This window comes from Papilio machaon, chromosome 2 (genome assembly GCF_912999745.1).
Source record: "Papilio machaon chromosome 2, ilPapMach1.1, whole genome shotgun sequence".
Taxonomy (NCBI): Eukaryota; Metazoa; Arthropoda; class Insecta; order Lepidoptera; family Papilionidae; genus Papilio; species Papilio machaon.
In genome coordinates, this window is record NC_059987.1 from 9,099,929 (window position 1) to 9,112,117 (window position 12,189).

General features: G+C 34.8%; 2 protein-coding genes across 2 annotated transcripts; both read right to left on the bottom strand.

Moving 5' to 3' along the window:
* Nucleotides 1-389: 389 nt before the first annotated feature.
* On the bottom strand, nt 390-8,780 carry LOC106716922 (probable peroxisomal acyl-coenzyme A oxidase 1). The gene is made up of 13 exons (XM_045683352.1): nt 8,501-8,780; nt 7,291-7,450; nt 6,998-7,166; nt 6,735-6,858; nt 6,418-6,662; nt 6,154-6,314; nt 5,648-5,810; nt 4,411-4,601; nt 4,064-4,213; nt 2,036-2,141; nt 1,607-1,759; nt 1,265-1,381; nt 390-533 (listed from the first exon to the last, which is right to left on the bottom strand). Exons 1-13 carry the CDS (start codon nt 8,616-8,618, stop codon nt 390-392), a joined length of 2,001 nt encoding a protein of 666 aa, XP_045539308.1. The 5' UTR covers nt 8,619-8,780.
* Nucleotides 8,781-9,256: 476 nt separating this feature from the next.
* On the bottom strand, nt 9,257-12,092 carry LOC106716879 (60S ribosomal protein L19). Its single transcript, XM_014510524.2, has 5 exons — nt 12,022-12,092; nt 11,728-11,834; nt 11,096-11,259; nt 10,413-10,603; nt 9,257-9,446 (listed from the first exon to the last, which is right to left on the bottom strand). Exons 1-5 carry the CDS (start codon nt 12,024-12,026, stop codon nt 9,311-9,313), a joined length of 603 nt encoding a protein of 200 aa, XP_014366010.1. The 5' UTR covers nt 12,027-12,092; the 3' UTR covers nt 9,257-9,310.
* Between the last annotated feature and the right edge of the window lie 97 nt (nt 12,093-12,189).

The following is a 12,189-nucleotide window of genomic DNA, read 5'->3' on the forward strand; positions in this document are numbered from 1 at the left end:
ACTTTACTTTGGTACTTGTTTTTTTTTAAGAATACTTAAATAAACATAGAATATTATTTTGGTTGACAATACACACAAAAAACAAAATTTTAAACTGCAAAACAATACTCCTACCAAACAAAATCATACTTATATTATAAATGCGAATGTTTGGATGGACGGATAGTTTGTTAAAAGGTATCTCCAGAACGGCTGTACGGATCTCGCTGAAATTTCTCATGGATGTAGAGAATATAGTCTGGAAGACTACATAGGCTACAAATTAAGTTTTTTTTTAAATCCCGTGCGGTCGGAGTCGCGGGCGACACTTAGTTTAAAAATAAAACACTAACAAGGAAATAGCAAAGTATATATATTTTAAACAATAAATCACAGTTTAACATAGCATATCACAATTTGCCTTGCATGAATGGCTTGAGATATTTGTGGAAGGTGTGATTGACTGGTTCAGCATTGAGCGGACTCTTCATAGCTTCCTCCATCAAACGCTCGTAAACTCTTCCATCGTAAGACCCTAATGTTGATTGCAACATCTGAAACAAAAAGCATTATGTTTTTCCACAACTAGTTTTAACTAGCTTTTACCCGCGACTCTGTCCGCGCGGAATAAAAAAAAAATAGAAAACGGGGTAAAAATTATCCTATGTCCTTTTCCGGGTTCTAAGCTAACCCACCAATTTTCAGCTAAATAAGTTCGACCGATCTTGAGTTATAAATAGTGTAACTAACACGACTTTCTTTTATATATATAGATAGATGGATTTAAACCAATAACAGTTTAAATATAAAAAAAAAAACAAGTTATAATATAAGTAATTTAGCTAGTAAGTTTAGTATAGTAAATGGTTATAATTAAGTTAAATTATATGTATTTATAAGTAAGCAGGAACAAACAATGTAGCACAGGGATATTAATAAAAATAAAAAAAAAAGATAACTAAAACCTGTGCAGAAAAGAGTACGGACCAAGCGTCTGTAGATGTAAAAATATTTAAAAAAAAAAAAAACCAATAACACGACTGATTACATGAGAAAGTTAAGTTGTTGAGGAGTTAACAAAGAAGTTATGTAAAGCAAAAAAAAATATTCAATAGTTCTGAAAATTCTAACCGGAATAGACAACGTTTTTCTCATATTTAAATCAGTTTTTAAACCAATTATATATTAAACTATAAATTTAATTACCTCAGGTAAGCAATTTTAAGGTATTCAATTGAGAAAAGAACAAAAATTTTTCATTTTGTGTCTAAAGATTTTTACTTACTTCATCTCGTAAATCAAAGGCATCTACCAAACCGACTGCGTTCGGTCTTAAATTTGTCAACGTCTCTTCGTAACGCAAACGTAATGATTCAACTTCATTTTGAGAAATTGGAGTGTACTGGAAGAAAACAAAATAATTATATTTTTTTCCAAAAAAAATTGTATTTTCATGAAAGTAATATAGTACTTTATTAGTATTTTAAACATCTAGATTTCTAGATTGTCTCTAAAATTACTAAGAATTAGATACAACAAGTTTATGTCTAAAATTTGGATCAAATTAGTAAATTATTAATTAATTCAGTTAAAAATAGTCATTCATAACGCTATAAGACCATATTACCAAGAGTAAATCGCTTAGTTTTTCCAATGCCCAATAAGTGCAATATAAATCTACGAGCTGGTGAAGAACTTCCTTCAACTGTGGCGACACTGTTCTAGACATTTCCTGCACCTCTTCGTTAAATGCAGACATTATAATTACTCTACAATGTGCCTGAAATAATAACAACTAGTTACTAAGTAGTTCTAGTTAATAACTTGTACTAGTTAACTGATGATAGATCACAATTGGAGTTCACTAGAACTGCTTTTAAATATGACTTGTGTGATGAAACTCGTAAATAATCCATACGTCAATGGCTCCTACGTATATATACATAACCCACAATATTGGCATTTTGTGTACCCTTAGTAGATTTCTTTTATTATATCAAGGGAATTATAGTGTTTTCTTTTTTGTTTTCTTCGGTGTTAAATTTAGTTTACGTACTTCAGCCGCGGCAACCAACTGCACTGATGTCATGTTCCAAGCATCTTCAAATGACATTCCTCTGCTAACCCTGTTTGTCATAACTGTAACACAGTGTGCTATCTTCCTACAAACAAAAACATAAATGTAATAAGAAGTATTCTTAATAACTGTTATCCGAGATACTGTCCACGTAGAATTAAAAAAAAACTTAATTAGTAGTCTATGTGTTCTTCCAGACTATGTTCTACATCTGTGCCAATTTTCATCAAGATCAGTAGAGCCGTTCTGGAGATACATTCAAACCAACATCCATACATCCATCTAAACTTTCGCATCTATATATTAGGTCCTTACATATGAAATTGGCGTTTTGTATGGGAGGAAAAAAAGTCGAATATTTTTTAATATAATATATTTAATTAATCAAAGTATGAACCATTATTTTCTTTGCACTTTTGCCATCTCATAGGTAGTTCATTGATCCCTTTACTAAAAAAACCAGTCGGACGGGAATCAATAAAATCTTTGAAGACGATTTGGACTGCCCCATCGGAGTTGAATTTTTTCCCTTGCAAGAAGTTATCCAAATTTCGAAAAAAATGGTAATCTGTTGGAGCAAGGTCCGGGGAGTACGGAGGATGTCTTAGACTTTCCAATTGAAGCTCTTCTAATTTAGTAGCCGTCTGTTACGCAGTGTGTGGTCTAGCGTTGTCGTGAAGCAGCAGTGGTGTGGAGCGATTGACCAGCCTAGGTTGTTTAGCCGATAGCTTTTCCATCATGGTTTGCAATTGCTGACAATAGACATCAGCCGTAATAGTCTGGCCAGATTTGAGAAAACTGTAATGAACAATACCGGCACTAGTCCACCAAACGCTTACAAGTAACTTTTTAGGGGTTAATTTTCGCTTGGGGCAGGATTTGGCTGGCTGGCCAGGATCCAACCATTGCGCTGAGCGCTTCCGATTATCGTAAAGAACCCATTTTTCATCACAGGTAATGATTCGGTTTAAAATACCTTCATTATTGTGCCGGTTTAGTAATGTAACGCAACAGTCGACGCGCGTTTGCCGGTTTGCTTCAGTCAATTCGTGAGGTACACACCTTTCAAGCTTTTTAATCTTCCCAATTTGCTTCAAGTGAATTAAAACAGTTTTATCACTAACATCGCAGCCTGCAGCTAACTCGGACGTGGTTTGCGATGGATCCGCTTCCAAAATAGCCTTCAACTCTTCATTATCAACTTGAGTCTCAGGCCGTCCACGGGGCTTGTTTTGCAGATCGAAATTTCCAGAACGAAAACGTTGAACCAAAAACGAACTGTGTTTTCTTTTGCAACACGACCGCCATACACATCATTCACCCTTCGAGTCGTTTCCGCAGCACTAGTGCCACCGTGGAACTCGTACTCGTAAATAATGCGATATTTTTAGTTTTCCATTTTGTAAAATGAGTGACGCAAACAGAAAAAAACAGAAGAAAAAAAACAAACGAATGACGGTCATCGAACCACAGATACATGAGTCTATAGCTGTACAAATTTGAATTTGGAATTCCTTACCAAAGAGGAGAAATTCGTGATTAAATTGGCCAGTACGAAAAACGCCAATTTCATATGTAAGGACCTAATATATAAAAGAAAGTTGTGTTAGTTACACTATTTATAACTCAAGAACGGCTGAATCGATTTGACTGAAAATTGGTGGGCAGGTAGCTTAGAACCAGGAAAAGTACATAGGATAATTTTTACCCCGTTTTCTAACAAAGTTTGGTAACATTCCTTTGTTATTCTCATTCTGTTTACTATCATCAAAATCCTTATGTATTTTAACATATTAATATTAAGCAGACTGGTAACGTGTTTTACAGTATGCCAGTACAGTAGGACAGTAGCGCTAAAAATCTGCGCTGGCATAATGTAAACACCAACTGACGCTATTGAATCCGTACATGCCAGCACAGCGCTACTGCCCTTCTTTACTGGCATAGGGTAAGGCATAATATTACTCCGCACTTCTAGAAACTATTATTTGACTACATTTGACAAACCTCATGGCGACTACTTGAAAGCCGCGAATGATTCCTTCCGTCGTGTTTGACCAACCATCGCAAAATCTTTCCGCTGCTGCCGATTTCAGATACGCCACCGTCGGCGTTAGGGCCTTCGAGTCTAATTGTTGATAAGTCTTCACTAAAAATCTGAAATCACAATAGTAAACTCATAATTAATACGATTGCTTTCACTATAAAACGCAAATCTGTTTAAATATACTTAGATTTGGACTTTGTCGCCATTGTTAATGTGGCAAAAGAAACATTTTGATACAGTCAACATAAAAATTACCAGAACTCTGATTCTTTCTAGAATAATAAAACTAATTTTCAAAAAGTGTAACCTAGCAGTCTGCAGAAGAAGAACAGTGTTCTCTCCCTCGTAGGTACAAGCAGCAGTCACAAGGCCGTATGTGAGCGGCAAGCTGGAAGACATCATGTAGCCGTGGCCACCACAAGCCAGCCGACAGCGCTCCACGCAAGCCGCCGTGTCAGCTGTCGTCACTGCTTTCAAACAGCACGCTAGTGCGTGTAACTGAAGGATGAGAAGTAAATAGGTGTTATTAATTTAATTTACACAAGAAAATCGTGGAACGGTATAGAACGTGTTAACCTTTTACTGAAAGTGGGAATTGGCAGAACGAGTTAAGATTTTAACCAGCCTGATTTAAAACTTGCTGGAGATATTGGTCATATGTTCATGTGTCTTCCGATATCAATATAGATTTCATCCATCGCAGTATTTTTGTAATAAGTAAAAATTGCTTTGTACGAGCCTTTCGTACAAAGCAATTATTCCCTCAAAAGTGATACATTAATGTACAAAATGGAATTAAAAAAATCATCAAGAATTAATTTAAAAATAATGTCTAAAAAATGACGCGATGGTCACCGTATACTTAATTAATACCGTTCATATCCAAACAATAGTGGTCAAGTCGGGTCAGACATTACCCTCCGATTAACTTTCAAACTTTTATTTTTAATCATCTACTTTTTATCGATATTAGAATAATTTATTTTCAACCATTTTTCATGAGTAAAACAACTAAATCTATCATGAGTTTTCACAACAACTAGGTACTCTAAATTCTTTCTCTCAAAACATGCTACTTTAGTAATAGCGAACAACAATGACATCAAACTTGGTTATTACAATAAATAGGTCGAGAAGATATGCGTAGGCTGAAGTCAGTACATTCACTTTGACTGATAACTTATCGACCTCGTGGAACCAGATCGCTGCTTAAACAAAAAAAACATTAGAATATTTGTAGCATCAAATGCCGGAGGCCTAATTTTACTCCTATTTCTTTCCCACCATTTTCTGTTAAGGAAAGTATGGGAAAGGGAAGAGGATTTGAGACATAGGTAGGGAAAATATCCTCTTCCTGTGCCTCCCACGTCGATTAAAGGTAATCAACGCATCTGCAATCGCGGATGGCTATTGGTCAATTTCAGGTGGCCGCTTGCTCGTTTGCCACCTTATAATAAAAAAAACAACTCTTAAAACATTCAGACTAAGCCTTATTTACTTTAGTACGTAAAAATGGTAATGACTTTGAACTTTTGAATACTTACTTCAGGCAAACGCTGCAAGTTACCCTCAACGAGCTGTTCATTGACTTCGTTGAATGTTAGCCAGAGCTTGTTGGCTGTGATACGAAACGCGTGAGCGGCCGCTATGCTCACGAACAGCTTGTGCTGCTGCGTCACGTAATCCAGGATCTGACACTCGGTTTCCCTTTACCAATACAAAAAAAACAATAAAAAGTATCATGCGATTATCATCGGGGAAACAAATTTCCTTTAAATTTCTATCTTATTCTCAAACCTGACTAAATAGACAAAAAAATCTACTTCGTAATACTAAGATTCTTACTATTCCTATAGGTCCACAAAAATAACTCAGTAAGTAGCTATTTATCAGTTTTTTTTTCCATTCCCTAGCTAATAAGTAATACTTTTTTTCCTATTGGTAGGCAGCCACTCCTTAGATCTAACCTAGATCAATAGGGTGGCGACGCCGCTGATCAAAGGACCATAGAAAGTAAATTAAAAATAATAAAACTAATTTTTCAACATACCCGGCTTTTAATTGACATTGTCTTCGCACTGCTGAGAATCTGGTTGCGATCGTAACTGCTTTGGATAAATAGTTGACCATATCAAACACTATGACCACCCTCACAAATACCATGGCACCGTAATTCAACTTGCTGTGCCGAGATTTTACGTAAGTACCATCCTAAAACAACGAATATTTTAATTATAATAAACTTTGTAGGTACTATAAGCGAAGGTTCTTCCCATAATTGTTAAATATTCTGAAGGTCTGCAAAGTTACTTACTTCTAAAACTTGTGCATGTTTCATCAACATATTAGTCCTTGGTATTCTATAATTGTCGAAACCTAAGAATCCATTGTTAACTGCATTCAAGCCTAATTTCGCGCCAATCTCACCGATCTTTATTCCAGGCAAAGGCATATGGGTTTCTTCATCTCGAACTTGTATGATAAACGAATGGATGCCATGGCATTGACCTTTTGTGTACAACTGTGCTACTACGATACAATAATTTGCTGTTTGACCAACTAAAAAAAATTATACAAGTGATGAAAGGAATTCCAAGTTATGACTACGTTACCATATTATAATATACTAACGTCCGCCGGGCCACCACTTGTATGCGGTGAGTGTGGGGCTGTGCAGCACGAACTGTTTGGCAGCTGCGTCGTACGTCGCCGTCGTCTCCAGGCCGCGGATGAACGTGCCGTGACCTAACTCCGTCTGAAGAACAAAACAATTGTCAAATGTCTTTTGCCATTCTAATGACAGATGAGTAACTCCAAACATAAAAAGAACCATTTATCATCATTAGGCACCATATCAATCGGGATATAGAAAAAATTTCGTAATTTTCACTGACTTGAGCATAACTACCGATGATGCTGCAATTCCAAGCACGCGGCAGCCATTTTTCTTGTTGCTCCTCATTGGCCTGATTCAAAATGGCGGGCATAAACATGATGTAATGTAGTCCTAGCGGAGAACCATCTCTTAACACTGACGATCCGAGAAGACCTCCGACCACGTCCCTATAAAGTTATTAAAAAACCTAATATAATCTCTTTATCCCAGAAACTATCTAGAATAAATAAGAAAAAAATGGAATGACCCAAGACTATTTATTATTACAAAGTTTAACCATTTTGTAGTTACCTGTAATTGTTAATATTTGTCTTGCCTTCTTCCTGCATTTTTCGCACCAAACTAAATGCAACTACGGAATTCCTTATCGCATTTTCATATCTCTCCTTGTGACTGAGATACTCTTCTGGTACTCCATCGAAAACCTCTCTTTTACTAAGCATTACATTTTCTAAAAAAAAAAAGTTTATCTAAAAAATAACCATCCTATTATTTCCGGGTGTTTTTTTTCTAATTTAACTAGTTTATTGTCTAAATCCCGCTTAAAGGCTAAAAAATAATTCAAGAAAACTAGTTCTATCGCCTGAAAGTGGAATCTTGACGTTACTGTTAACATCGACGTTACCGTGGGTTTCCATTACTGAAACACATACACGAAAACATATTTTCATCTTTCTTCTCTTTAAAAAACATACATAATAATATGTTTTTGTACAAATGTTTCACAATGGAATCTTATCGACGCTGGAAAGCGTAAACGCTGTAACCCCGAAAGTATGAACTTTACAGGAGAGCCAAAAAATCATAACTCGTGAGCTGATACGCCTACAAGCATGCGGTATTTAGCAATGTTGTGTAGTTTGTGCTAACCTATAATAAAATCATTATCATTTGATAATGGTTGAAATTATTAAAGTGTGAAAAACATATTCGCGATTTCAAGGGTTACAGCGTTTATGCTTTCCAGCGTCGATATAATAATTTACTCTGCAACTTCTAAGCTTTGTTAGTTTTTATCTGGATTAATGACGTATAATTATCTATTCAAGTAATTAAATTGGAGTGTTTGTATGTACCGAAAAAAAATCATTTCGCGTAAATGATATATTTGCGTTAGTTATAACGAAAATCTAATTTTTGTTTAATTTTTGTCTGTCCGCAAAACAGTATTTGTTTCGGATAATCTCCGAAAGGCTTGGACAAATTTTTACGGGAATTAGACGGATGTATGCGGGAATATTGTAGGCTACTTTTTAAATTTTACACTGACGATGTCGCGGGTGACCACTAGTCAAAATATTATGATTACATACGGAGGTAATTACCTTATAATTGAAACTTATTACACAAGTTAAAATGAGTGAAAAAATTGCTATAAAGTTAAATCTAATTACGAAACATCTTTAAGAATTAATTAATGCATAAACTTTTGCGCATATATTAATTTCAATGTCTTATTCAAATGTATCATTCGGCTACAAATAGTCCTAAAAATAATTACCTCTATCTTTTCTTTCCCTCGTTTTTTCTAGTCCTCCATCAATCAAAGTCGTTAATTCTTTAATATTAAAAGAACACTTATCACGTTCCTTTTGTAAATCTTCATTGATTTTATTCATTTTCTTTTTCGGAGTTTTATAATTGCGAATAATGTCACTACACGTCGCGTCGTCAGCTGATATTTATATTGTGCTCACTCACACGCGTGTGCACTACTCTACGACTATACGATACTGACTTAACTCCACCATACTTTCATATTCGTGACCTTAAGAAAACTTGTTACGTTACGGTTAAAAGGTTTAGCTATGAATATGTTTGTGGATTCGAAGTCGATTAACGTTTAAACGTAATTGTTAAAATTCTAATAATAAAAACAATTAAGCCTAGATTGTGGTTTTATTATTATTTATAGGTATTTTATGTTACTAGATACCTACGCTACCCTGTAAGTAACTGTATAACTTGTATAGTTTTTTTTTTTTTTTAATAAATTATAGTGTCTTATTTGTAGTAATAAGTATTAGTGTGTTGTAAGTATTGTAAGGAACACCCTATGCAGCATTTCGCCAATAAACTTCTCTTGCAGTGATGTACTACATACATAAATTAATAATATACAAGACAAGATAATTTGACCGATTTCGCACAGCTTGGAGATCTTTAATTTTGCTCCAAGCGCTACGGAAAAACTTTAACAAAACTAAAAATTTGAACAATTTTTTTTTTGGGATTCTATTAATAAAAAAGGCAAAGATGGATTCAAAACATTTATTGAATCATTTTTTTTTTACAATAGGGTTACTTAGAGTTACTTCTTCGCGGTGACGGCGGCTTCATCCTCACGAGCAAAGGACTGCAGGAGCTCCTCCTTCTTGGCGGCGATGCGCTCCTCACGGCGCTTGCGAGCCTCCTTCACCTTGTTACGACGGGCCTCAGCCTGGTCACTATACACAACAATTTTTCCTCCTTACTAATATAAATACGAAAAGTTTGGATGGATGGATGTTTATTAGAATGTATCTACAGAACAGTTCATCTGATCTCGATAAAATTTGGCAGAAAATAATCTGGAAGATCACATAGTTTGCCACTCATCAAGTTTTGGTACAAAGTTTTTTTTTTTCAAATCCTAGCGGACGAAGTTGTGGGCAAAAGCTAGTGTATGCAATGGCTTAGGATAAACGACCAACAAGCATTTACATAGGCGAAAAACTTTACTGTGGGATTTCTCTACCAAAACACTTGTAAATATAATGCCTTCCTCAGTCATTGAAAACAATAATTGTTTTTTTTTTACATTTATTACTATCATCAGTCCGCAAAGATTAACACACCCTAGTCCTTAATGGGTTTTATGTCTACAATTACATTTATACTAAGTATTAAATTAATATGTCACAAATGGACAAGTAAATATTATTTATTGTGTTCATAATGAAAGAAAATTATCGTAATTATTACTTTAGCTAAAATACTATCAAATGTAATTTTGTTATTTTACGTTAATATCAGAAAATAAAATTAATAGTCTAATGACAATGTTTGTTTTTATCCATAACCATACATTTAAAGGTTAAAGTGGTATGGGTATGACATGAGGAGGGAATAATTGCATGTGGCAAAGAGAACGTTAAGTATGTGTGTGGAGGTACACCGGTATAGATAGGCTTAGGAAGAGATGGATGGATTGCGTGAAAGGTGACATGATCAAGAAGGAGGTGACAATGGACATGACGGCAGACAGATTGATTTGAAGGAAACCCAGTGCACCGACCCTACATAAGTGGAACAAGATGATGAAACACACCTGTCTTGGTTCAGTTCTAATCTCAATATATAAATAATAAAATTGTATAATATGTAAATTAGGGGTATCCCACAATAAGAGATACAAGATTTCAAGGTCATACCTCAACATCTTAGTCCTGGCCTTCTCAGCCTTCTTCCTGTGGATGTACTCCATAAGGACACGCTTGTTCTTGAACACATTACCCTTCGCCTTCATGTACAGAGCGTGGTACAGATGCCTGTCAATCTTCTTAGCTGTTCTGTACTTAAGAAGCAGCTTACGGAGTACCCTCTGTCTTTGTACCCATAGTTCCTAAAGAGAGAATTTAATTTGTAAATTAATACATCATGAAAGTGAACTTGTCCAGGCAACTTGTTAGCACTGAATGTGTTATCGGTTTTCATTTTCATACAATTTTTATGGTTATGCAATGACTAATAAATAATTTTAGATAATTCTTTAATGTTGACTTGTTTCATATCAAATCAGCTTTATGTTGATAATTACAATTAAAAAATTAGATGATAGTTAATCTTATGAGTGTAGAAATTAGAAATTCTTTCCAATTACAATTCAAATTATTCAATGTTGACAAATTTATTGCTGATAATCACACTTTGCAAGTATCTGTTCTAGGATTCCGAATTGTGTGTGTCTAAAAAGATTTAGAAGAGAGAAGAGAAGCAATAAAGTGATATGCTCTGAATACATAAAAAATCAAAATGTAACATTGACCAAAATAAAAATAATGTATTTTACACTAATCTTAAGAACAATTAATAATTTTTATCATGAAACACTTACTTTTTGAGGCATACGCGCATTAGCAGTACCTCTTCTTTTACCAAATCCACAGTGACGACCCTTTCTACGAGCTTCAGTGTTCTTGCGAACGCGGGCGCGCGAGTGCACTGCTACGGGTTTCTTGATGACGAGACCATCCTTGATCATCTTACGGATGTTCTGTCCTGGAATATTATATCAAGATCTTTATAATCTATAGAAGTCGTTGATAACATATCTAGGTACTTTGTCTAAGACTTGGTGCTATTTTCTGTTATTCTGTAACCTCAAAAAGTATTGATACCTTCTAATCATTAAGGACCAAAATCAGTCATTTCCATAACAATGACCACTGTGATAATGCACTTCTTTACTGTCGATGTGCACGGTTAGGCAAATGTTTAGCCGAAATGTTCCAAAACTTCGCCTTACAAAAACCTAGTGCACCATAAAACTTAGTCCATATAAAATGATAGTTTTATCATTTTGATCAATGTACTACTTGATTTTCAGACTGATGTAAATATAAACACCAGTATGATTAGAACGCGTGCTAAAAACAATAACATTATAGCCCATTTTACAAAAGTTATATGCCCTGTAGTTGTGAATGACACAAATAAATTCAACATCGAAGTACCGGCAATACTTACGGGAATTGGTGTTTGCAATCTCATTGATTTCATTTGGATCCAACCACACTTTCTTTTTACCACATCGCATAACAGAGGCTGCTAGCCTCTTCTGTAGCTTTAGAGAACTGAAAAATAAAATATTTCGTTGACCACATGGCGTACATTAGATCGTGTTGACAATCCATAACTAATAATACGTAGCACTTTCGGCTATGATTTTTATTCCAAATTTGTAATAGAGATGAAAATGTAATAATTTTCAAAGATTAGCACACATTTAAAGCCTAAAACTTTTAATAAATTAAAACTAACCTCATCTTGAAACGGTGAGTTCCACAACGCACACAGGAAAGAAATATGGCGGGCCTTAGACTTGAAGTGTTTCATTTTCATAGAGTAAAATAAAAAAACAACACCGGATTTCCTCAAGTAAAAACTTATCCAAATTTAAGCGTTTTACAAAACATGCTTTTATCAACA